The sequence below is a fragment of the Lipomyces tetrasporus genome (genome assembly GCF_029532465.1).
Source record: "Lipomyces tetrasporus strain NRRL Y-64009 chromosome Unknown POJ06scaffold_13, whole genome shotgun sequence".
Lineage (NCBI taxonomy): Eukaryota > Fungi > Ascomycota > Lipomycetes > Lipomycetales > Lipomycetaceae > Lipomyces > Lipomyces tetrasporus.
The window spans coordinates 522,455-546,592 of record NW_026611608.1 but is presented as its reverse complement, the minus strand read 5'-3'; the positions used below and the strand labels follow the sequence as shown (position 1 = coordinate 546,592).

Here is a 24,138-nt window from a genome sequence, read left to right as displayed (position 1 = left end):
TATGTTTTTGTTTACGCGTCCCGATGGAACACAATCTCAAAACTTTAATACAGACCTAACCCACACTACGCGACCTTGGTATGATATAAGCTTAGTTAAGACAGGACAGATTACGTTCTTTACCGACCAGGACCGTGTAATAATAAACGTATTCGTTAATATTTTTATGAGTCATATCCAATTCTGGAATCTGGATGCGCAGCATATCCTTCTGTTCATACAAAGCTTACGAATTCCTGTGGGCCGGCTTCTGCTTCACAAATTATTATTGTTATAACTTAGCTTATGCAATTTATCCAACAAAAATTCACAATGGAGATGGTGAGACAGAGTGCTGTCTCTGAGTTCTGTTGTTTCACCCATGCGTGCTTACTGCTAGTAATGTAAACTATAAGGTTTGTCTATGACCTGATCGTGATGGGCGGCCACGACATAAGCCAACTCCAGCATCTGTTCAGCACGTCTTTGTCTCTTCGACGCGAACGAGAGGGCCGATACGATATCTCATTGTCTCAATCTACACGACTTTTGTTGCACCATTATGATCAGGATTGTCATCGTACGCAGTTCTCGCGACCAGGAATTCCTTGTTGCCTTACGCTGCTGTACTAGAACTGTACGCAATCATCGGCTCACGCGAGCGCCGGCCGTGTCTCCTTGTTTGCGAACTGTATATACGACGCAGGCAGATTCCTCATGACCGGTTTTCGACTTCTCCCGTTCGATCACTTCTGGCATTATTGCTTACTGCTTTGGAATGGCGAACCTTCTTGCTTGACTTAACCATGACGGCTCATGACGATAGCGATACGCATCTCCATCTCGAGAAGATGGCCACTGATAAGGACGACGGTCTTAACGAGGACATCGATGCTCTTCTGAACGAACTTGAGTCAGATGAAGAGTTCGATGACACGCTCTCCGATGTCGTCACCACTATGAGGTCTGAAATCGCCGATGAACTGCTGCAGACAGATCCGAAAGTTGGGTTGACTGAGGAGCAAGTCGTACTTCGCCGCAAGAAGTACGGTTTGAACCAGATGAGAGAAGAAAAGGGAAATCTGGTCAAGACATTCTTGATGTACTTTGTGGGACCGATCCAATTTGTAATGGAGGCCGCCGCTATACTCGCAGCCGCACTACAGGATTGGGTGGATTTCGGCGTAATCTGTGCGTTATTGCTGCTCAATGCAGTCGTTGGATTTATCCAGGAGTTTCAGGCTGGGTCGATTGTCGATGAACTTAAGAAGACATTGGCACAAAAGGCCACAGCACTTCGAGATGGCGTTCTTATTGAGATTGACACGAATGAAGTCGTTCCCGGTGATATTATTCAGCTAGAGGAGGTTCGTCTCTGGGTCCTCCTTGTTCTATTCTTTGTTGATTAGTAGCCCAGCTAACAACGTGTCTAGGGTTCAATTCTTCCGGCCGACGGTCGCCTCATTACCGAAGGGACATTCATTCAAGTGGACCAGTCATCTATCACTGGCGAATCGCTAGCTGTCGACAAATACCATGGTGACACTTGCTATGGTTCTTCAACAGTCAAACATGGCGAGACCTTTATGGTTGTGACAAACACAGGCGATAATACTTTTGTTGGCCATGCGGCAAAACTCGCGACGACCTCCCGTGAGAGTGGCCACTTCACCCAAGTCCTGAACGGCATTGGAGGAACGCTATTGGCGCTCGTCATTGCTACTCTTCTGGTTGTTTGGGTGTCATCCTTTTATCGTTCTAATCCTATCGTCGAGATCCTCCGCTATACCTTGGCCATAACAATAATTGGAGTTCCGGTCGGCCTCCCTGCCGTAGTGACAACTACTATGGCAGTTGGTGCCGCCTATCTGGCCCAGAAGAAGGCTATTGTTCAGAAGCTTTCAGCCATCGAGTCTCTTGCCGGTGTTGAAATTCTTTGCTCCGACAAGACCGGTACACTCACAAAGAACAAGCTTTCGTTGTCTGAACCATACACAGTAGCTGGCGTCGAGCCCAATGACCTGATTTTTGCCGCTTGCCTCGCCTCGTCTCGGAAGAAGAAAGGCGTGGACGCTATTGACCGGACATTTTTGAAGGCGTTGAGATTGTATCCGGCGGCAAAGGCCTCATTGTTGAAGTACAAGATCCTCGAGTTCTCTCCATTCGATCCAGTTTCGAAGAAGATCACCGCAGTCGTGGAGTCACCGGAAGGTGAAAGAATGGTCTGTGTGAAAGGGGCTCCGTTAGTTATTCTCAAGACAGTCGAAGAGGATCAGCCGCTCTCTGAGGAGACCTCAAATGAGTACAAGAATAAAGTTGCTGAATTCGCAACCCGCGGGTTCCGGTCGTTGGGTGTTGCTCGCCGCATCGGTGAAGGTAGCTGGGAGATTCTTGGGATAATGCCGTTGTCCGACCCACCTCGCCACGATACTGCTAAGACCATCAATGAGGCAAAGAATCTGGGTTTGTCGGTTAAGATGTTGACTGGCGACGCCGTCGGTATCGCCAGAGAAACTGCTCGTCAACTCGGGCTAGGGACTAATATTTACAATGCTGAAAAACTTGGACTTGGCGGGGGAGGAAGTATGCCCGGGTCGGAGGTTTATGATTTCGTCGAAGCAGCAGATGGATTTGCTGAAGTTTTTCCACAGCATAAGTACAACGTTGTCGAAATCCTTCAGCAGCGTGGCTATTTAGTTGCAATGACTGGCGACGGGGTTAACGACGCGCCGTCACTGAAACGTGCAGACACTGGGATCGCTGTTGAGGGAGCGTCGGATGCTGCGCGCTCTGCTGCCGATATCGTTTTCCTGGCACCGGGGTTATCCGCCATCATTGATGCTCTGAAGACTTCGCGGCAGATTTTTCACCGTATGTATTCTTATGTCGTGTATCGCATTGCGCTATCACTACACCTGGAACTTTTCCTGGGATTGTGGATCGCGATCTTGAATCGGTCGCTCAACATTGAGCTTGTCGTTTTCATAGCTATCTTTGCTGACATCGCCACGCTCGCTATTGCTTACGATAATGCGCCCTATTCTATGACTCCAGTTAAGTGGAACTTGCCAAAGCTATGGGGAATGTCGGTCTTTCTCGGTATTATTCTCGCTGCTGGGAGCTGGATCACCCTGACGACGATGTTTGTAGAGGGTGGAGGAATCATCCAAAACTTCGGCAACTTGGACGAGATTATTTTCCTTCAAATCGCACTGTCTGAGAACTGGCTGATCTTTATTACCCGCGCGTCAGGTCCGTTCTGGTCATCCATTCCATCCTGGCAATTAGCTGGCGCTGTATTTATTGTTGACGTTGTTGCAACGCTTTTTGCGGTCTTTGGCGTTTTCGAAAATGGACAGCAGACTTCTATAGTGACAATTGTTCGAGTGTGGATTCTATCGTTCGCGGTTTTCTGTGTGCTTGGTGGAGTGTACTACTTGATGCAGGGTAGCGTGAAGTTTGACCGCGTTATGAATGGCAAGGGATGGCGCGAGAAGCCAAAGCGAAAGCTGGAGGATTTCCTTGTTGATCTAAAGCGAGTTGCGACCCAGCACACGGAACTTGAGTAATGCCGGTGTTTTAGTCTTGGTTAATTAACCGTACTACGAAGCTAATAAATGTAACTATCAGATTGCGTGTCTCAGGTCTGTGACCAATTAGTAGTTTTGAATGAATGACGACGCAACTAATACAGCGTTGCTAAAATTGTCTCTTCATACTCGTGTGGTATGTACAGCGATGCGCTGGCCTATAGGAATAAGTTTAGACATTATGTTAATGTACTTTGCCGCCACGTAGCAACATCACGTCGTCAAACATTGATCACTTGGCCTGTTACACGCTAACTGTAGGGATCTGGTCAGCCTTACTGTGGCGTGAGACCAGGGGGCCGGCGGCGAGCGAAGTGAAGCTTGGCTACTCTTCCGTAAGAAGACTACTATACACAAGATGTTATTAACAAACATACTCGGTTGTGGCGTTCAACCTCTCAAGAGAGTATAATCCGGGGTTTGGCGACGTATTTTGCGTACTTCGTATATAGCCACGGGAAAAGTATCCACCAAGGCCAAGCCCATCAGTCGTTGGTACTGTGCCCGAAGCAACCGCGACGTGGCGTAATTGGATGGCCGTCGGGCAAAGCTAATACCCGAGCGATTCCTGAATGAGTTGCAAAAGGCACGGCGAGTACAAAATCGGGAAAACTTTTTCGGATGGCAATTTGAGAATCATATTAGCCTGTGTCGTCATCAGTTAGACGAAAGGCTTTTATCGGCGCCATCTGGGCGTCGGCAAGCCTTCGCCGGCCATCTGCATGGCTGAGTCACCGTTCGCTAACGCATTAAACCGCCCTTAATTATATGCACCGCGGCTGGCAAGTTGAGCCCTAAACACGAAGGTGCTGTGCGCATCAGGAACGGTATCAGAGTTTCGAGAGGCGCTATCTTATCGACATTTTCAGTGAATTGAAACTCTTGAAGGTTCAAGGTTCCAACGTGCCTTTTCCAGCACGAACTAGCCCCGGCCCTTACTGTTTTTGTCCAGCATGGCCACCGTGCATCAATGCTATCTTGCTCACTATGGCCGTACTCAATAAGTCAATGCTTGGTTGGTCGCTTTTAGTTATCATACCTGGCAGTTTGATAAGTTCCGAGTACTGTGGGAGAAAAACTCGACGTATTAGGTAACACTTTCAGGTTATGAGGGCTTAGAGAGGCTTTGGATGGTCTGTCGCTAGGCAACTGCTTGAAATGCCGGGAGGCAATGTGACTGTGGCTGCGACTAGTAGAGAGGCAAATTTACTCGTTATCGCTTTCTGCTAGTCAACCATGTGTGTCCAAGCTTGCCTCTTCTGGCCGAAGGCGGGTCCAAATTACTACCGCGCCGCAGGCGTGAACCGTTTCCTCACACGGTTTGCTACCTCGTACTCGCGTTCCGGACAGCCCTGTGCACCGCCAGTTGTTGGACCTATTGACTTGCCTCTCCTTCTCTTTCTTTCTTCCTGTTTTTCTCCTTCTCCCCTTCTCTCCGTCTCTTTTGCGTTCAGCATCATTGATCGATCCACGCTCACAGCAAAGCGGCAGCATGGCATCTGAGAAGCGTGCGGTTGACTCGGCAGAGACCCCGTTGCTGGGTTCTCGCGGCGGTTCCAGTTCTCTCGCCGTTGCGCCGACAGATCATACTGACCAGTTCTCGGGTCTGCCCTCATCAGAAGCTGCTATCCTACGGGAACAAGTTCAGACCCCGGAAGTTAAGACGTCGTTCTTGGCAGCCTACAGATATGCTACCCCGAAGGATAGGTTGCTCGTCATACTTGCGGTCTTCCTCGCTGCAGCTGAGGGCTCGATCAAGGCTATCATGCCGATCATGTTCGGCGTCTTTGCTGAGAACTTCACGGCCTATATTCAATCGAGAGACTTCTACGACTACTACGGTGGATATTCCAACTTCATGACCTATAACGAGACGTTCTTTAACGCCACGACGTACAACACTACCGACAGCGAGTCCAAGCTCTACTTTGAGTCACCTTACTACGACAGCAGTTACAACTACACGATGGTTCCGGAGTACATCAGTCCAGAAGACTTCCAGCGACAGGCCAGTTACGATGCGATATATTTCATATACTTCGCTGTCGCTGAGTTCGTGACATCTTACCTTTTCACGTTCATTTTCATAGATCGTGGTGAGATCCTTGCTGCTCGCATTCGCCAGAACTATCTTGCATCGGTTATGAAGCAGAATATGGCATATTTCGACAAACTTGGCACCGGTGAAATCACGACTCGTATCTCGTCGGACACAATGATGATTCAGGACGGTATTTCGGAGAAGTTGGGATATTTGATCTCGTTCAGCTCGACGTTTGTGTGTTCATTCATCGTTGGCTACTCGCTTTCGCCACGTTTGGCGGGACTTCTGTCGTGTGTCGCGGTGTTTATTATTGGATCATTCTACTTTGCGTCTAATCGCATGACATCGTTATACCGACAGGCATTGAACGGATCTTCTGCTGGTGGTTCCGTCATTGAGGAGGTGCTGTCGTCTATTCGCAACGTTCAGGCATTCGGTATTCAGGACAGACTTTCCAGCAGATACGACTACTATTTAGGCGTCAGCCAAAAATACGCTCTGCGTGCTGGTTTCTACGCAGGATCGATTACCGGCATCGCCTGGCTCGGCTTGTACCTCGACGACGCCATGGCGTTCTGGCAGGGCCCAATGTTTCTTGTCCGGGGCGAATTGTCGATTCTTGCGCTAGTCACCATTCTCGCGTCTATGATCCAGGGATTGTTTGCAATCACTTCTATTACCCCTCACGTTCGCGCCGTCGCCGCAGCTGCCTCAGCCGTCAACAAGATCTACACTACTATTGACCGCGCTTCTGCCATTGACTCGTCCTCGAAGGGCGGCCGCACCCTTTCCAGCATTGAGGGACACATCGAATTGCAAGATATCAAATTTATCTATCCGTCGCGACCTGACGTCATTGTCATGCAGGACTTCAATCTCCAAATCAAGGCCGGCACGACCGTCGCACTGGTAGGTGCCTCTGGTTCCGGAAAATCCACAATTGTCGGTCTGATCGAACGTTTCTACAAGCCTGTCGGCGGAAATGTCCTGTTAGATGGCGTCAATATCGATGATCTCAACGTTAAATGGCTGCGTCAACAGGTCGCCCTTGTGTCTCAGGAGCCGATTTTGTTTGCTGGTACTGTCTTCGACAATGTCGCTTACGGTCTTATCGGCACCCCCTACGAGTTCGTGTCGGATATTGAGAAGCGGGCGTTGGTCGAGGAAGCGTGCAGACAAGCGAACGCCATGGTCTTCATTGATACTCTTCCGAAGGGATTGGATACCCATGTCGGCGAGAGAGGATTCCTACTGTCCGGTGGTCAGAAGCAGAGAGTTGCTATCGCTCGCGCTATCGTCTCGAATCCCAAGATCTTACTGCTCGACGAAGCCACTTCCGCATTGGATACTAAGAGTGAAGGTATAGTACAGGATGCGCTCGACAAGGCTTCCAAAAACAGAACCACCATTGTCATTGCTCACCGTCTCTCAACGGTTAAGGATGCAGATATGATCGTGGTCATGAAGCGAGGAGTAGTTCTCGAAAAAGGCACTCATGAAGAGTTGATTGCAATGCGCGGAGAATACTACGACCTTGTCAGGGCACAGAATGTCGAGCACGAGGTGGAAGAGCGTTTGGAGAGCGCTGAGGTCATCGAAGGTGTTGAAGTTGACAGCGTCGAAGAAATCTTAGACGAGAAAGCGGCGATGGACGCATACGAACGTGAACGGCAGTTCGACCAAGAAGCTGGTGCGTCTTCGGATGATGACAAGGAGACCACGCAGCTGCTTCTGTCCCGCACCAAGACCGCCAAATCAATATCGAGCGTTGTCGCGTCGAACATCGTCGAACCTGAAGAGAAGAAGTACTCGGTCACCGATATTGCCAAGTTCCTGTTCGAACTCAGTTTGCCTGAGCGCAATCTCAACCTTGCTGCGGTCATGTTTACGATCATCATGGCTGCCGGATATCCATATCTCAGCACTGTATATTCTGGTTCCGTGGACGCTCTTGGTGAACTACCCGACGAGGATCGCATGAACAGCCGGCTGCTTAAGAATAATATTACGTATTTGATCATGGGTGCTATAGGTATGCTTTTTTTTCCATACAATGTAGAAGAAACACTGGCTAATATGAGTAGAACTTATCTGCCCTATCATGGCAGTCGGATTGTTCTCGTACTCTGGCCAACGATTGGTCCGACGTATTCGTATGCGTACACTGCGCCAGATTGTTCGTCAAGACATTAGCTTCTTCGATAGGACCGAGAACACTGCCGGTGCGCTTACGTCTGCCATTTCTAAGGATTCAGGTGCAATCGAGGGCCTATCTGGTGCCACCCTCGGACAGATTATCAGCTCCATGATTATGATTTTCGGTGGAATTGGCGTCGCGCTTGGAGTTGCTCTCAAACTTGCCGCTGTCACGAGCCCCTGCGTGCCAGTTTTGCTTGGCGCTGGTTTCTACCGATTTTACCTGCTTGCAAAACACCAGGAGCGTGTCAAGGTTGCTTATGGTCGATCATCATCTTATGCATGCGAGGCTGCATCGTCCATCAAGACCGTGGCTTCTCTCACCAGGGAGGACGATGTTATCGTCACTTACGGGTCTGCACTCGACAGCCTGTACCGCGCCGGTCGTCGCCAGAACAGCACCAGTGCTGCCCTCTATGGCACGGCGCAGGCGCTCGTCTATCTGATTCAGTCTCTTATGTTCTGGTATGGGAGCACTCTCGTCCGCACAGACGGCTATTCGGTCTACATGTTCTTTGTCTCCGTTATCAGTATCGTGAATGGTTCTCAGAATGGTTCCATAGTTTTCTCGTATGCGCTCGATATGGCAAGGGCGTACGACGCGGCGGGCAACATCAAGCGTCTTTACGAGAAGCAGCCACTGATCGACTCGTGGAGTGACGACGGCATTGTGCCACAGGACGTCCAGGGCAATATCGAGTTCAAGAATGTCCACTTCCGTTACCCTACACGTCTCCAGGTGCCTGTTTTGCGAGGTCTCAACTTGTCGGTCAAGAAGGGCCAGTATGTTGCCTTGGTGGGTGCATCCGGCTGTGGCAAGAGTACGACTATTGGCCTCATTGAACGCTTCTACAACCCGCTGGCCGGACAAGTCCTTCTTGACGGTCAAGATATTACTGCGCTCAATATCAATGCCTACCGAAGCCACATTGCGCTTGTGCAGCAGGAGCCTACGTTGTACTCTGGCTCTGTGCGCGAGAACGTAAAGTACGGTAGTCTGGACCCAGATATTTCCGATGAGAAGATGTTCGAAGTGTGCAAACAGGCCAACATCCACGACTTCATCATGTCCCTGCCAGATGGATACGACACCCTGTGCGGTGCCAAAGGCTCACTCTTTTCCGGTGGTCAGAAGCAGAGGATCGCGATTGCTCGAGCCCTTATTCGAGATCCAAAGATCCTCCTTCTCGACGAGGCCACGTCTGCGCTTGACAATGAGTCCGAAAAGATCGTCCAGACCGCACTCGACAACGCTGCCAAGGGCAGGACAACTATCGCCATCGCACACCGGCTCAGCACGATCCAGAAAGCTGATATTATCTACGTGTTCGAGCATGGCCGAATTCTGGAGAGCGGAACCCACCAGGAATTACTGGCCAACAAGATGAAATACTATGAGCTAGTGAAATTACAAGCGTTGGAGAAGAATTAAAAAAATTTGGTGAAGGTATATTGCCGTTGCATGTGCTTCCATGAAGTCTACATATTTCATGAAGAATCACGCCGTCGTGTTGATTTGTTGAAAAAAGGGAAACTGTCACTCGTTTATTTTATTTTTTCCTCTACTACTTGTAATTATTTTATGCGCTCATTTTGGATATTTTTTTGGAGTTGTTGCATGATCTGGGTTATTGTCATTCTAGAAATGATCGGGATTATAGAAGGTCGTATAGAATAGCTTTATTGTGATATGTCTCATTGTCTATAGAAAGCGAAAATAAAAATTGAAAATAGAAGCCATCAATGTGCTCAAAGCATGCACTTTTGCATGAAGACCAAGTAAGCCCTCAATTGACGTAGTAGGCCCAAATATGCCACGACAGTGTTGATGGTAGCAACACAAATTGGCCATTTTGGCATAATGTGGGAATTCCAGTCCTCATGTTGCTGAGCAGTTTGTCATAATCTTAATGTGCAGAGATGGGAACGACGGAAAATGATGAATATGCCGTCGCATTTGCGCTTTGAATTTAAAGATAAAGAGTGCACGTGACTTTTAGACCAGCCCGCAGGTGGGGGCTCGCTGGTTCGGTTGGTTCACGATCGGATCACATGGCATGAATGCTTCCTGCTTGCCCTATGACTTTTGGATCTCACTATTTGACATCCGTCTAGTGAAGGCTTCACCGATCGCATAGAAAAATCTTTGCTACGGACCGGGACCTAGCTATTGGCTGGCATTTACATTGCAGGTATACAATTATCCTGGTTATGTCATTATTACCTGGACAATTTCTATAGAAAGGACGCGAACACCAAGCCTGCCAGTTTTATACCATCACACGTCATAAGGAAATCGTACATCAACCGAGAAAAGCACATCATTGCACGTCAAACAAACAAAAAATCGTACACCTACCAACGCATCCAGCAAAGACCCATCACTTGAAAACTAATTTGGCCGCTTTTGTGTACGTGTAAGTAGAGTCCTGGTACGAGTAGTGGAGCAACAAGGCTTTGCCAGATGGTCCGTCGTTCTGGTAATACTGCGGATGGGCGAGTCCACCATAGTCGTATCCGCCGGGTCCGCTGGGCAGTGTATAGAGAACCTTATCGTCGGTGGTCCACGGCCCGACCGGAGTCGGTGCGTACGACACTCTGAAGGTTGAGTCTGCCCAGTTGGAGAAATACACGAGAAGGTAGGCGTTATGGTATTCGGAGTAGAACATCGATCCGGTCGAGTATGGCATCCAGTTCGACATGACTGCGGCCGACTGGCGCCGCTCGGTGGGCACCGGCTGAGTATAGCTCCAAGTCTTTGTCGATGCGTCGTAGTACTGATACTTGTCGAACTGCGACAGACTGTTGGCGCCAACTCTGGCGACGTGGATATCCTTCTTGCCGGAATAGGTAGTGTCGAGGGCGTAGAGGAAAGCAACTCCATTAACGACCATACTCGCGAATGAACCGTACGGATATGTTGAGGGTGGGAAAGTGACTTGCTTGTTGCGGGTCACAGTCAGCATGTCTGTGTCCGGGTCAACGTCAAGCGTGACCATCGTGTTTCCCAAATTTGAAGCCGAATAGATGGAACTGTACTTGTAGAGATTGAAAAAGTGAACGGCTAGATTGTCATTAATTTGCAGACAATTTGTGTACGTCCAAAGTGCGTATCTTTTAAGATCTGCGATCGTGTTGACCGGCGCCTTCGCGAGATGTGCATCATTCTTGCTGTAGTTTGTGTCGAGTCATACAGATATGCCACGCCATTGACAACGACGTTGGCGAACGATCCGTATGTATAAGTAGGCGGGGCGAATGTGACTTGACTCTCGCGTGTCACTGTGGATTGGTCGTGGGATCGAGCGAATATTGAGCCATAGTGTTGCCGTAGGTTCTAGTGGATGAGCCCGAATTAAATTTGGTGACGATCCAGAAGTGAACAGCGGTATTATCGCCGGTGGGAACGCAGTTAGTGTAGGCCCAAAGTGCGTATCGGTGAATGCCAGCCGACGTCATGCTCAGTTTCAGAAATGGTACGCAGTCGGTACGCGGGCGTTGTGTGTCACTAGCCGTTGAGTCTGCAACGTCATTTATTAACAAATGTAAACAAGGCGCGTGGTGTTCGCGCGAATCGCGCAGACGCGTCGGACAGGAATTATTGTAGCACAAACAAAATGACCCGCTTCCGATCGACCATACAGTACGCTCTCTCAAGGCGAGACTGACACCCAGATTCTGTCTTCTCAACAACACTCGGATTTATCTTACACAATCAAAATGAGTGGCCACTTTGTTGACGCGATGACACCCGCGATGGCGAACGAGATCGTTAAGTCATATCACCACAGGACCACGAGTCTTGGGTGTTGGGAGACGGAAAGGAAACCATCAAAAAGCGGCTACGTTTGTTGCCACTGGTATATAGGCGGGAAATGTTACCGGCCCACCCTGCACCAGATCGCTGTTATTGCGGATGACAGATGTCAAGAACTGAAATCAACTCTGGGCAGTTTGTGCAGCCATGATGTCTCCCATCTGTGCCATAACAGAAAATGTTTCAATGCAGAGCATTTGGTGGTCGAATCGAGATTGAACAATATTAGACGTCAAGCTTGCAATGGGCATAAAGTCCTAATCCACGACGACTTTAGCTATCATCCGTGTGCCCATGGCACTGTCGAGAAAATGCGCAAGTGCGTCCTGCCAGAACAGCGCCTTAACGATGTTGATGCTGAAGTTGATGCCGATGCTGATGCCGATGCTGATGCCGATGCTGATGCCGATAAGCTCAGCAATATTACGCAGGAGATGGCAGAACATCTGGTCAACAAATATCGGGCTGCCACAACTGACTTTGGCTGCTGGAGGACAACTTTGAAAACTGAAGTCTCTTGCGCACTTAGGGTCCGTTTACTGGGACAAAGATTCAGACCATTTCTACACCACCTCGCTCTGATTGCCGACAATCGGCGAGATGAGCTGAAAAGTACCCTGGGTATTAGAGGACGCTACCATAGCACGTCACACCTTTGCCACGACAAGAACTGCTTTAATCCGCGGCATTTACATGTCGAGTCTACTTCAGACAGCTGCAAACGGAGGGCATGTAAGGGAAAGACTACAATTGTTCGGGACGGCATAAGGACCCACCCATGTGTACATGGTGGCGATGAGAGTAAGTATAAATGCATCCTACCAGAAAGGTGGATGCAAGATACAGCGCCAAAGGGTGACGAACAAGTATCGACAACAGGAACTCCGACACCAGATGAGAGCACTCTAGTGACAGATATCGCTGATAAGTTCGTTCATATTACGCCGACGATGGCGGAGGAGTTGATAAACAGATATCACGTCATCACAACTGAACTTGGCTGCTGGGAGTCCAGTTTGAAACCGTTAAGCAGTGGCGGCTACTGTGAGGCCAATTTAAGGAAACTAAACGTCAGAATACGTCTACACAAGCTGGCTCTGATTGCGGATAATCGAGTTGCTGAAATGCAAAGAACCCTGGGTCGTGCAGGAGGTCTCGTCGATATATCGCACCTCTGCAATAATGCTAAGTGTTTCAATCCCGTTCACTTAGTTGCGGAATCGAGAGAACAAAATTTGAAACGCAAGACTTGCGTTGGACATAAGGTTATACTGTACGGGGACTTCGAATACAACCCCTGTCAACATGGTGAAATTGGGGAAATGCGTAAATGCATTTTACCAGTGTTACGTCTAGGACCTGGCCATCACGTAAATGGTTCAGAGGTAATATATCTGATGGATTCATTCAGATGGCGATGGTGAGTGAAAGGCGTTCGCTGACTGTCACATAGGAACAAGATATGTCTGCCCCGACAGCGTCTGAATCACCGTCATCGTCTTCAAAAGCAGCATCTACAACCCAACCAGTCCAGAAGCCGCAGTCCAAATCTTCATCAAAGAGGCCATCAAAGGCGTCGACTTCAAAATCATCCCAGAAATCAACACCAGCGTCCACCAAGAAATCGTCGTCGCCACGCAAACCACGTCAACCGAAGCCAGACTCGCAGCTCAATGCACGCAACTGGACGTCCGTGACTGCCATGAAGGAGACATACTTCGATCCCTCGGAGAACGTGCTCGTTGTCGTATGCTCGTTGCAATAGGTATCCAGAACGGAGACGGTTTGCTAACCTTATAGGCGGAACGGTTGAACGCGGCAATGGTTTTACCTGGAGACGAAGAGCGCGGTCTGATTCCTAGCAACGATAAAGACACACCGGACAGCGTCATGCCGGACGCCAGCGACGAACCCAATCAGCCAATCGTGCCACCAAAAAAGAGCCGGTCAAAGTCACGATCGGCGACCCCAAGGTCGTCGGCCACCAAGCGGCCAAGGAACAGCACCAAAATCACGACGCCGCGATCTTCAAGCTCCGCCACGAGTATGCCAGAAGTGACGATTACGACCGCAGAGACGACGATTATCGTGTCCGAAATTAAGCTGAAGCGAATTGAACAGGTGCCGCCCATGCCAACCACATGTCCCAATCCCGTCTTGCCGCCCGAACCAGCAATCACTGGGCGAGCTCCTATCGAAATCACCGACTATGTCCCACGAAAGCGAAAGTTAAGTGCGGTATTGAACCACTGATTCCGAAATACTGATCCACTCGTTGCATTGTTCGTGAGAAATATGTTTGCAGATTATGACATGCTGGGCCTTGCTAAGGCCGAATTATTATGTACCAACAACTCCATACTCTGATTTGCTATGTTGGCTCTGATAATTTGCTAGTTGCTACCTTTTGCTCTGTTATTTTAAGTCATAGAATGATGTACCGCTCTTTACATTTATCAGTAAATCATACGCTTGAAATACATCCAGCATTCATGCATAAATAGAGGCAGCTGACAAGATATGTGATGGGGACATACACAAATTGCCTTCAAGTCTCAGAGAATCGAGCAGTACAGTATTTCCATCTCTACAAATACAATTCTTTGTCTTCAACTTCAGATTGGGGCAACACAATGGCGACGCTGGAGTTTGACTCTGACACGGAGATGTTGACAGTAACACGTGACAAGCAAGTGACTTTTCCAAACATGCATATACCTACGGATCTTCACGGTTGGACGGACTGCCTGCAACGACGGCTTCAGCCGATGTCCATGGCATAGCGGGACGGATGCCAGTCGCAGGCGTACATGATGCATCTTTCAAGATGTTTGGTTCACTAAAATTAGTCGCCAGGGAAATGGAATTGGATGCTGCACCCATATACTTCCCGTCCCACGTTCGGTATGCCAGAGTGTCGCAGGAGAACCAGAGAGTTCGATTCGCAATAGCGCAGGATCCACCTGCGTCGCGGAATAGAGTGTATGTGTTCGACGGATCGACCATCTTTCCATAATCTGCCCTGGAGGCAACAGTGTATGTCGAGTGCATCAGCGGCGACTGGCTAAACTGCGGAATTGTCGCCCGTGCTGGGGTCAAGACCGATGGGATGGGATATGTTGTTGATGCAGCAGGTGTGGGGTCGCGTGCAGCAATCGCCCCGCCCAATGTGCGATCCATGCAAGCAACGAGTACGACAAGTGCGTGAAGAAGATACATGTTGGCACAGGAACGGGAATAGCTGTTTCCAATAGTCAGACGAAGGCGAGGGGGAAGTACTGGAGTTATTCAGAGACAGACAGATGCACTCGTTTTATATTTCGAAGTCTTGTCTATTATTCGCTCATCAGCTGCTGATTTTGGCAGAACTTATGACTTGATCATCTGCTGGTGGTACCGCAGACGAAGCTTCCGACAAGTACTTGCTACGGTTGAGGGTGATGTCAGTTGTGCTGTCCCCAGTATATGGTCGAGTACACTGCTGCTGATTTATCACGTGCTGCCCTCAGTCTTTCTTCCTGTTGGGCACAATGACGTTATTCCTTACGTACTTTTTGACGGCCAATTTCTCCACGGATATTCGTCATCCGTGAAAGGCACAGCGGGCTGCCAGCCGTAGGAGGTGAGAGAATTCGATGTAGCATCCGACAGTAACGACGGGTCGTCGAAGCTTTGAGCGACAGACAGCGAATTGTCAGTCATGGCCTTGAAAGTATCGTTTTGGTACCCTAAAGTGTCGCAGAAAAGCCAGAGCGTGCGGTTGCCAATATTGCATGAGCCTCCACCATCGCGGTAGATAGTCAATGGATTGTCCGGATCTTCCTGTTTGTCGAGTAGGTCAACAGACTCGACTTCGAAATCCGTGTTTGTCGGAGTGACACCGTAGGAAGGATTCGGTGCAGGCCGCACCGGCGTTAAGAACGAAGGGAGTGCATATGACGCAGACGCTGCTGGAGTTGATGTGGCTCGCTTGACGATTGGAGTAGCCAGCGCTCCGCTAACGGAGATGACTGCGAGTAGTATGTTCTTGACCTGGACCATTGTGAAACTGTGACTGAATGATGAGCTCGAGAGTCTGCCAGCGACTTTGCGATTAGGAACAACGACATCCGGTCGTCGAACTGCCGACTATATACTTGACAATTTCTCACGGCCATGATGGTGGATCTGAGCTAATCGGCATTGTTCCGACGATGTTCCGCCTACGGCACGTCCGCCATGGCCGAAAACTCTGTGAAGGTGTGGGTCGAAAGATAAGGCGCTGATACATCTCATGACAGTTTCTTGTTGTAGCGTGTGGCAGAACAGAGAGAGACAGAAAACGTATGAATTGCATGTGCGATGATGACATATCGCAGGGCCAGTACATCGGCTTTGACAGATGCAGGGACCACTCGTGGACACTTCCGAATCCTGGTTGGTACTCGTGACGCCACATATGTCCAAAACGTCAAAAAATCCGCTATAGTAATTAATCTCATAACTATTCTAGATCCGGAATTTGCAAGCTAACAGAACCATTAGTCTGGTCCAACGTGCTCGAATTCGTAAGCCATTAGACCGAACCATTACTGTGGGCCAACGTGCTCGACCTCATGTTCAGTTCCCGCACAGTTGGAAAATCCTCGGACCCCATCGCAAACGAGAAAAAGTCCTTGAAATTTAGCATGACTATTTAGCAATACCATCGGATCCGGATTTGTAGTATAGACCGGCTCGCCAACGGAACGCGCCGTTGTGGCTGGTGCCCGATTGTGGTGGGGGGGAATTGTAGATCCGCCGGATTCGGTATGGTCAAAGGGGGCCTACTAACCGTGTTTCGCCACTACAAGTGCTGACAGTTTCTCCTGCAATTAACTCGAGAACATTACGGTCGAAAGTGGCAATGCTAGTTCGAGCAACGACCTGGAACCATTAGTTTGGGACACGATTGATAGGACACATGTTCCGTTGCGACGGGGCGTTAACTTAGAATGGCTAGCTCTAAGCTACAATACGATTTCCCGTCAAATTTCAATCGCCTATCATGAAACTATGACTTGTGTTTGACACCTGTCTTGCTTTAATATATTGCACTTGAATCCGAACTATTACTTATTATGACAGTAAATTGCTTGGATGGAAGACAGTGCGTTGATTCAACGGCCGCTTGTCATACGATGTGCAAAAAACTTTACAGTTTGACGGGCCAGTGGGCCCTCCAACTGATTAGCTGACCAAACTCTAGCTCGCGGCTCGCAGGGGTCGACCGATGGTGGATAGCGCATCCGGCCGGCATGTGTCACTTGAGTTAAGTTAAACAATTTGGCCCATACAGGGGGATAGGATACTGCCCGACTGAAAGGCAGAACTCTGTTTTAATTTGTCGCTAGTCAGTAATGTTGGCATGTGTAAAATCTTCTCTCTGAATGCCATTAAGAAGCCCAATTGCAGCATATTGGACTGACTGCGATTGACCAATTATGCTTATCTGGTAGGAGTTTGAATGAATCTCAAACAAACGGTCGGCAAGCGAGAAAACGCAGGGTTAAGGGTTTCTGCGCCATGCCGTTGTCCCGCTAAAGCCTACGCGTGCCCTTGCGCCCAACAAATACCAATCGCGAACTCGGGCCTATCGATCCACTTGCATAGATAGACCCAGCGACGCGGTAGATTCTCAGCTTTTCTGGCATTTCTCGTCGAGAACATGTTAAGATGAAGAGAATCGCGATACCATTTCGACGTCTGCTGCCGCTGCTGCTCGCGCTTGCGTTTGTCACGCTCGTAATTGTGGGGCTATCGTACACGAACTTGATTGATGAATACAGCGAATACATCCCATTTCGCCGCCCCTTCCTGGCGACGTCGAACACTTCGTCAGAAACCGCGTTAACGGACGAACAGATCCGGCTGTCGGTCATCCAGCAATACGAATTCAACGAGAATATCGTCGCGTCCGGTTCTCCGCTCGACGCGTTCGCGACTTGCAACAACCCGCTCCACACAAACGAATCCGCTGTCTTTCTTGTATCTGAGAATGGACCAGAAGGTACGTTGGCACGGATAGAGTTCGCGTGGTTCGGATTCAACACGCCAGCGCGGTATAATCCGAATGTCCTGCCATACCCTCCGGGCGGGGCAGCCCCGTACTTCGGCCTTGGGCGGCAGACGGTGGAACTGAACGGGAAGAAACACCACGAGTTGGTGTATTGCGATATGGAATGGGGTTTGTCGAAAGGTATCGGCCGACGGATACTGAAATGTAAAGGAGGGCTACAGAAGCTCGAGTTTCCCGAATGGCGATCGCCGGGTGGGAAGTGTGTTTGGCTGCCGTATCTCGAAGACACAAACGGGCCTTCCGATCCACGCGTGTTCTTTTCGCCGAAAGGAGAACCGGTGATGATTGTCGGCACAAACGGAATCACGAATTGTTTGAGTCAGTATATTATTGATTTGCGAGTGATGATCCCTGACTTGGGCGAGAAGATGAAGGTCGAACAAGTGCCGGTCCGATTTAAGCAGTTGACGGAGCTACCGCGGGATCATTACGGCGAAATCGAGAAAAATTGGTTTCTGCTGTATGATGACAAGGATATCGGTTACGTGCAACATGATATTGAGAACCGTTCCATTTCAGCTTTGCCGACTGTCGACACAATCACGAGCGCGCATGCCGTGAATTTCGTGCAGGGCGAAGCGGTGCCGCCGTGCATCTCATCGTTGAAGAAAGAATACGAAGAAAAGAACGACCAGATCCGCAACGACATTCATCAGGGCACAAACTCGCTACGCGTGACACTATGCGAGTTCCCGTGTATCCCGACGATCCACAATACCGTCTTGCTCGAGATGTTCCATATCAAGTACCACAGCTACCTGGAAGTGTTTTACAGGCGATACGTGATGCTTATGAATGTGACGGCGCCGTTTGAAGTCATCGGCCGGACGAATAACTTGATCTACGCCGGGTCGGACGAGAAGATGATGATCTACACTGTGTCGATGGCGTGGGATCACGCTAATTTTAGACGGCATGAACCGTGGAGTGAAGCCAAGTACGGCGGACGAGCCATCTGGAACGCGATAGAAGACCAGGAGGCAGAGGAGTATGAGAATTCAATCAACGACTTTAATGGCGGTGCTGTTACGTCGCGCCGCCGTGACGAACCAGATTCGTCGGACTCGAGCAGCTCTGCACCAGTTGATGATACTGGGCAAGACAGCAGCGCGCCGGTGACGACAGACGAGGAAGCGGCCGCGCGATACCCGTTCCTCGAGAATGTTCCACTTCTGCAAAACTCGACGTACACGAATCCACTCGTGAACGAATATTACCACGGCTGGATCGATGACACGATTATTCTCAATATCGGCATCAACGATCTGGAGTCGGGGATTGTGCATGTTAAGGCAAGCGATTTATTGGAGTGCGTGACTGCGTGCAAGTAGAAAGTATTTTGTTTGTGGTATTTTTTCGTTTATGCATGTGACTGTTTAATGGCGTTGTGGTTTGTAACAGTAGTTGGGCAATGTAGGAACTGCGGCAAGGGCCAAGACGTCTTTCGTAGACACCAAAAAATTATGTGAGGAGTCAGAATTCTTCCATTTAACCAAATATTCGTTCATCCGCGTTTGCGATCGGCAAATGCCGTCAATTTCGTAGACGTCATCCTCAATTGCCTCGGAATGCAACTCGCAGACTTCGTCATCCAGTTTCTGGCGGATCAACTGCCTGATGACCTGAATCATTCGCTCCATCTGACCATTCATCTGGGGACGTTCAGTGACGGACATTATGGAGTTGTGTCAGTCAGGTGGCGAGAAAGTCTCTGTGATCGTTCGGTGCTTATCAGTTGACTCCGTTATATTCAGTACCATTGTCCACTTCAACCGCAGGTGGCGGAGGTTGCGTGCGCAAAGGAATGTCTGGGTTATCAGCCGTCTCAAATAACGAAACATGGAACACTGAGTAAAATAAACCGGGAATTACTCCTGTTTGCAATAATATGTATCGTAAGCGGTTCAAGAATCGATTATCTACCGCAATCGGATATTTCAGATGACCTGGTCACCTGGTCAATTCCTGCCGTCGATGTAATGGGTGCCATATTTTAGCCTGCATGCGCTGATGCAACGCTGCCAACTCTACCCAGAGCGTATTCATATCCCCAATGCGAGCGGTCCTATGCGTGTTTATCTTGAACACCTGGAAGGACATCGAATCGAAAGCTGGCACGATATCCATGAGCATCGAATTCCGTTGTTCGATATTAATGTGCTCATCCGACTTGTCGCGGATGGGAGAGTGTTGCGCATGGTATTTTCACGACAATGACTGCCAATTCTATTATGTCCGTCGCTTATCTCTTGGCCGGAACACATGAGGCCCTTGTCCTGAGCGTTGGATAGCACTCTGCTGGGATTTTTAACTATGGAGCATGCAGTGGCCAAAGTTTAACATTCAAGCCCATTAATACACTCTGTAAGCTCATACTTAGCGGACCCAGTCAATAAGCTGCTTAGTAAGATCGACGATTGTCTAATCCAACGAAATATACTCAATTCCAAGATCCTTCTTTGACTATGAAATCGACATCACATCATTCACATGTCACCCTGACTGAGATGTCGCCCTGCGTCGGAACTTTTTCACTTAACTGTGGGAAGTTATTGAGCACAATATCAGAAATTTCTTTGTACGAATATTTTTGGAGTTAGGATCGAGGATTTCCGGCGGGATTTTCTCAGAGTGACATGAAAACGAATCCGTAATAATAATGTGAATTTGCAAAATTTGGTAGGCTCAGAAGCACAGCAGACGATCCCTCTAAATTAAGTCCCCCATTTTCCTGTAATTCGTATGTCACTTGAATTCACAATGACTTCGGCTTGAGAATTGGGGCGTAGAGTCTCTCTAGCTCCCGGGCCGAAGAGTTGTCCAATAAGGTTAGCGGCTCCCGCGGTGCAAATTAATTGCCCAGCTTGTTCCTGACCCTTGGCACTGGCCACACTGTCTACAGTCAAACCTCGTTAAGCCGATGTAATCTGGGCATCAATTTTTGATTGTAATACCGAGGTACTAAACGTGTTTAGGAAGGCAATCGTTATAACCAACTGATTTTTCTCCAATTTTTAGAATTACGGCACCAGATTTTATCGCTATATCGGGGATCGATTATCGTTTATGGCGTAGGCTTGACAGTATTGCACCCGAATACTGTAAGTAAGCGGCCACTGCGTTCTGTATGCTTGAGTTCGAATTGCAACATATCACGACGTCATAAAATCATCGGCTACCTGAAATCGCCAATCTATTCAGGTCCTAGACAGAAATCTCCATTTACTGTAAAGAATGGCTGTTAGCCTTTGGGGAACAGCAGGCGCCGTTGCGTTCCTGGCTACTCTGCATTTTGTCACAGTTGTTCTTCCTAGTGGACTATGTCAGCGGCATCTTAAATCGTCTGAAATCTTCGTCAATAGGCCTTACAATACTGAATCTCTTTCAGACGCGCTGAGTGCTACGTATAAAGTTTTGATAGAAAGTGACGGCCTTCTCTCCTCATATTCATATCAGAATTCACTGCATTATCAATCTGTCGCTATCGCCACTCCAAATCCCCAGCATAAAAAATTGCTGCCCTATATCACTGTACTATTCATGGCTGGACAAGCTATGGGGTTATTGGGCCTAGTTACGAACGACGCCGAAGATGTTAACAGCTTCCCAATCGGGGTTCTTTTCATTATAATATGTTTTTGCATGGGGTTCATTATTAAGGGTTCTTTCAAAGAGGATGATGCTGGATGTGCTACTGTCTATTTCAATGCTACGGAGACGAACTTGGTGACATCTTCGGACTTCGCGGTATTTGCTTCATCGGAAAGGACGGAGATTCCCATCAAATGGTCCGCTGAAACGTTGTTTCTGGTTGTATTGGGACTATATGCTTGGAGCGCTATGCTGTCATATGTCGCAACCATGATTCGCAAGGGAGGAATAGGCGGCCGCAAGATATCTATGTCCGATTTGTTCTTGATACTTGGGGCGATATGCATTGCAATATTATGTTGTAGTCATATTGCAATTCTCGTGCAAATAGTCAAGACGAGAAGGCGCACCGTCCCCAGCATCGAGGTGCAGCTTGCGCAGGCAGCTAGTGACAAGGATGTCGAGAGCGCCGATATTTTAAAACTCGATGTCGGAAAGGTTATCAGAAAGTTTGCGAACGACGTAGCGAAGGAGTTCGCAAGTAACGGCAAAAAATGGATGGCTGACTCAGGTGTGTATTACGACTTTGCAATTACCGGGGAACACGGCGGTCTTGTATATGGCAGGATGAGAGCCAGTGGAATTTCAGCAAATGCTTGAACAGTAAGCTTGGTATTAGATTGGGATAAATCGGTTTAAATTTTTGTCAATTACTTAAGACTATCGTAGGATCGTAGGACCTTGGAGTTCCGGCGGTGTCACCAGTCGCTTAAGGTGGAAACCATAGCGTTGGTGGACTTTAATCCGCTGAGAATGATGTACCGTATACCGGTGCTGAGGTCATGATATACACAATGTACAACAATGTAATGTTATTGTCCATGTTGATATTTAATGCAGTAATATACATTCGTTTAGAGGAATTAAGATAACATTGATGGATACATTTTGTATTCTGATATTGACGCGATCACAATATTGTGACTATGCAAATTAGGTAGGCTCGGCAGTACAATGCCCACTCAATCATTTCTTTCCGCTTCTGCTGTCACTCGGGTGATTCTTGAGTATCGGGGGAGTGAATTCGACTCCCATCGCTGGTTTGATGAGGCTTTCTGACGGTTCTTAGTCTCCATTAGGGTTAGCGGCTACTGCGGTGCAAATTAATTGCCCAACGCTTGTTATTTAGAGCACGAGCACCCATTATTGGACTTGTACTCAATAAGAGAAGACGGCCATTGCGCTGGGTTCGATTTGCCCACATATCGCGACCCTATAGAGCCATTCGCTACCGAAGTCGCCAATATTTTACATGTCCTAGCTTCAAATATACCTTCAGAGACTGAAAATAATGGCAGTTAACCTTGGTACCCTTGGGATAACTGCAGCATCCGTTGCAATCGTGACTGCTATGTACTTTCTCCATATAGGTCATCCAAAATTTTATCGGCGGCGTCTGAAATCATCTGCAATCTTCGTCAAGAGCCTTTACACCACTGAGTCTCTTCTTTCAGATGCATTGCGCACAAAATATAAGGTTTTCATAGATGGTGATGGTCTTCTCTCAGCAATCTCCTATGAGAATTCACCCTATATTCAGTCTTTCGTTATCCCCAGAACTCCCGGACAGAAAAGGTGGTCAGCGATCACTGGCTCAGCGATATTTCTAGTACTATATACTTTGTTCGGATTGGTAGTAATTATCAGCTATGGTGCAGGGGATATCAGCTTCATAATCGCGACTGTCGGCATGATTTTCTCTATTTCATGTATTTTCCTGGGGATCTACCTTTTGAAGAGCTCTTTCAAAAATGAGGCTGGTGGTGTCACTGTATATTTCAATGCTACGGAGGAGAACTGGGTTACATCATCAAACTTGGCGTTATTCAATTCATCGGACAGGATCGAGGTTGCCATCAAATGGCCTAGTGAATTATTTTCTCAGATTTTGAATGTATGGCTACATGTTTGCGGCAGTGGGCTGTCCATAATTCTCAATGAAGGCCGCCGCAAGAGAAATAATGGAATGGTAACCATGATATTCAGTGCAATAGCCAAGAAAAAAAAGCCTGGAATGGTAACCATTATACTCAGTGCAATTGCCTGTTGTGCGCAGATTGTATCTGTGATGCAACCTGCAAAATTTGTCTGGTGGATGGGACGAACTGTCCCGGTCGTCGAGGTGCAGTTTGCGCAAGCCGTTAGTGAGAAGGACGCCGACGCCGACATTTTACAATTCGATGTCGGAAAGGTTGCCACAAAGTTTGCGCACGACATAGTGAAGGAGTTCGGCAAGAATTGGACGGCTAGCGCGGGTGTGTACTGCGACTTCGCAATTGCCGGAGAACATGGTGGTCTTGTGTATGGCAGGATCCGGGCAGGAGGACTTCCAGCAAATGTTTGAGTTTATACCACGCATGTGCTTCTGGATCATTGCGTAAAAATTGCGTCATGGACTTAAAGCATTAGCGAATTTTGAATTGACGTACTCACATACGCTTAACATTGTTGTGCAACCACGAACCATATAATGACTGGACAGCGGCACTAAAGGCACCACTGAGGCATTGGTTGTACAATCGAGATCATTTGAAAGCCCTGATAGTTTTGAAAGAACTAAGTTTTATTTTATTTGACACGGTGGAATTTTGGTGATGTTCTCAAAGGATGCATGGTAGGCACCGACAAGATCTATAAGAGTGCGGCTCATTAGTATGGGACTTCGGACATAACACGGTTCAGCTGCATCTGACTTGTACGTCGGACATAAAAATCTAGTAAAAAAAATTCACGTTAATCTTCCTCCCTGTAATCTATGTGCACG

At 48.3% G+C, this 24,138-nt stretch overlaps 10 protein-coding genes across 10 annotated transcripts; 6 read left to right on the top strand and 4 right to left on the bottom strand.

Moving 5' to 3' along the window:
* The first annotated feature begins 699 nt into the window (after nucleotides 1-699).
* Nucleotides 700-3,622, top strand: POJ06DRAFT_44321 (uncharacterized protein). Its single transcript, XM_056191041.1, has 2 exons — nucleotides 700-1,346; nucleotides 1,413-3,622. Exons 1-2 carry the CDS (start codon nucleotides 786-788, stop codon nucleotides 3,546-3,548), a joined length of 2,697 nt encoding a protein of 898 aa, XP_056040237.1. The 5' UTR covers nucleotides 700-785; the 3' UTR covers nucleotides 3,549-3,622.
* Nucleotides 3,623-4,899: 1,277 nt separating this feature from the next.
* Nucleotides 4,900-9,551, top strand: POJ06DRAFT_216259 (P-loop containing nucleoside triphosphate hydrolase protein). The gene is made up of 2 exons (XM_056185535.1): nucleotides 4,900-7,645; nucleotides 7,698-9,551. Exons 1-2 carry the CDS (start codon nucleotides 5,062-5,064, stop codon nucleotides 9,239-9,241), a joined length of 4,128 nt encoding a protein of 1,375 aa, XP_056040236.1. The 5' UTR covers nucleotides 4,900-5,061; the 3' UTR covers nucleotides 9,242-9,551.
* A 214-nt stretch (nucleotides 9,552-9,765) lies between these two features.
* On the bottom strand, nucleotides 9,766-10,948 carry POJ06DRAFT_44292 (uncharacterized protein). Its single transcript, XM_056191040.1, has one exon. It carries the CDS (start codon nucleotides 10,806-10,808, stop codon nucleotides 10,191-10,193), a length of 618 nt encoding a protein of 205 aa, XP_056040235.1. The 5' UTR covers nucleotides 10,809-10,948; the 3' UTR covers nucleotides 9,766-10,190.
* A 554-nt stretch (nucleotides 10,949-11,502) lies between these two features.
* On the top strand, nucleotides 11,503-13,079 carry POJ06DRAFT_263409 (zinc-binding loop region of homing endonuclease-domain-containing protein; the record flags this gene model as incomplete). The annotated part of the gene is made up of 4 exons (XM_056188869.1): nucleotides 11,503-11,529; nucleotides 11,999-12,075; nucleotides 12,120-12,899; nucleotides 12,983-13,079. Exons 2-4 carry the CDS (start codon nucleotides 11,999-12,001, stop codon nucleotides 13,077-13,079), a joined length of 954 nt encoding a protein of 317 aa, XP_056040234.1. The 5' UTR covers nucleotides 11,503-11,529.
* Nucleotides 13,080-14,112: 1,033 nt separating this feature from the next.
* POJ06DRAFT_44258 (uncharacterized protein) lies at nucleotides 14,113-15,007 on the bottom strand. The gene has a single exon (XM_056191037.1). It carries the CDS (start codon nucleotides 14,843-14,845, stop codon nucleotides 14,345-14,347), a length of 501 nt encoding a protein of 166 aa, XP_056040233.1. The 5' UTR covers nucleotides 14,846-15,007; the 3' UTR covers nucleotides 14,113-14,344.
* POJ06DRAFT_44259 (uncharacterized protein) lies at nucleotides 15,008-15,837 on the bottom strand. Its single transcript, XM_056191038.1, has one exon. The coding sequence runs from the start codon at nucleotides 15,665-15,667 to the stop codon at nucleotides 15,170-15,172; it is 498 nt and encodes a 165-aa protein (XP_056040232.1). The 5' UTR covers nucleotides 15,668-15,837; the 3' UTR covers nucleotides 15,008-15,169.
* Nucleotides 15,838-16,855: 1,018 nt separating this feature from the next.
* On the top strand, nucleotides 16,856-19,203 carry POJ06DRAFT_263400 (uncharacterized protein). The gene has a single exon (XM_056188868.1). It carries the CDS (start codon nucleotides 17,321-17,323, stop codon nucleotides 19,052-19,054), a length of 1,734 nt encoding a protein of 577 aa, XP_056040231.1. The 5' UTR covers nucleotides 16,856-17,320; the 3' UTR covers nucleotides 19,055-19,203.
* On the bottom strand, nucleotides 19,100-19,399 carry POJ06DRAFT_271802 (uncharacterized protein; the record flags this gene model as incomplete). The annotated part of the gene is made up of 1 exon (XM_056189526.1): nucleotides 19,100-19,399. One exon carries the CDS (start codon nucleotides 19,397-19,399, stop codon nucleotides 19,100-19,102), a length of 300 nt encoding a protein of 99 aa, XP_056040230.1.
* A 1,217-nt stretch (nucleotides 19,400-20,616) lies between these two features.
* On the top strand, nucleotides 20,617-22,190 carry POJ06DRAFT_263397 (uncharacterized protein). The gene is made up of 2 exons (XM_056188867.1): nucleotides 20,617-20,681; nucleotides 20,742-22,190. The coding sequence occupies exon 2, from the start codon at nucleotides 20,958-20,960 to the stop codon at nucleotides 21,972-21,974; it is 1,017 nt and encodes a 338-aa protein (XP_056040229.1). The 5' UTR covers nucleotides 20,617-20,681; nucleotides 20,742-20,957; the 3' UTR covers nucleotides 21,975-22,190.
* A 129-nt stretch (nucleotides 22,191-22,319) lies between these two features.
* Nucleotides 22,320-24,138, top strand: POJ06DRAFT_44210 (uncharacterized protein). The gene has a single exon (XM_056191035.1). The coding sequence runs from the start codon at nucleotides 22,666-22,668 to the stop codon at nucleotides 23,716-23,718; it is 1,053 nt and encodes a 350-aa protein (XP_056040228.1). The 5' UTR covers nucleotides 22,320-22,665; the 3' UTR covers nucleotides 23,719-24,138.

What these genes read in the sequence shown, in the direction of transcription:
- POJ06DRAFT_263400 (XM_056188868.1), top strand. Translation starts at nt 17,321, where the DNA reads ATGAAGAGAATCGCGATACCATTTCGACGTCTGCTGCCGCTGCTGCTC.
- POJ06DRAFT_44258 (XM_056191037.1), bottom strand. Translation starts at nt 14,845, where the DNA reads ATGTATCTTCTTCACGCACTTGTCGTACTCGTTGCTTGCATGGATCGC.
- POJ06DRAFT_44321 (XM_056191041.1), top strand. Translation starts at nt 786, where the DNA reads ATGACGGCTCATGACGATAGCGATACGCATCTCCATCTCGAGAAGATG. An exon ending in ATATTATTCAGCTAGAGGAG is followed by an intron (nt 1,347 to 1,412) that starts GTTCGTCTCTGG and finishes CAACGTGTCTAG; the next exon opens with GGTTCAATTCTTCCGGCCGA.
- POJ06DRAFT_44292 (XM_056191040.1), bottom strand. Translation starts at nt 10,808, where the DNA reads ATGGTCACGCTTGACGTTGACCCGGACACAGACATGCTGACTGTGACC.
- POJ06DRAFT_44210 (XM_056191035.1), top strand. Translation starts at nt 22,666, where the DNA reads ATGGCAGTTAACCTTGGTACCCTTGGGATAACTGCAGCATCCGTTGCA.
- POJ06DRAFT_263397 (XM_056188867.1), top strand. Translation starts at nt 20,958, where the DNA reads ATGGCTGTTAGCCTTTGGGGAACAGCAGGCGCCGTTGCGTTCCTGGCT.
- POJ06DRAFT_44259 (XM_056191038.1), bottom strand. Translation starts at nt 15,667, where the DNA reads ATGGTCCAGGTCAAGAACATACTACTCGCAGTCATCTCCGTTAGCGGA.
- POJ06DRAFT_216259 (XM_056185535.1), top strand. Translation starts at nt 5,062, where the DNA reads ATGGCATCTGAGAAGCGTGCGGTTGACTCGGCAGAGACCCCGTTGCTG. An exon ending in TTTGATCATGGGTGCTATAG is followed by an intron (nt 7,646 to 7,697) that starts GTATGCTTTTTT and finishes TAATATGAGTAG; the next exon opens with AACTTATCTGCCCTATCATG.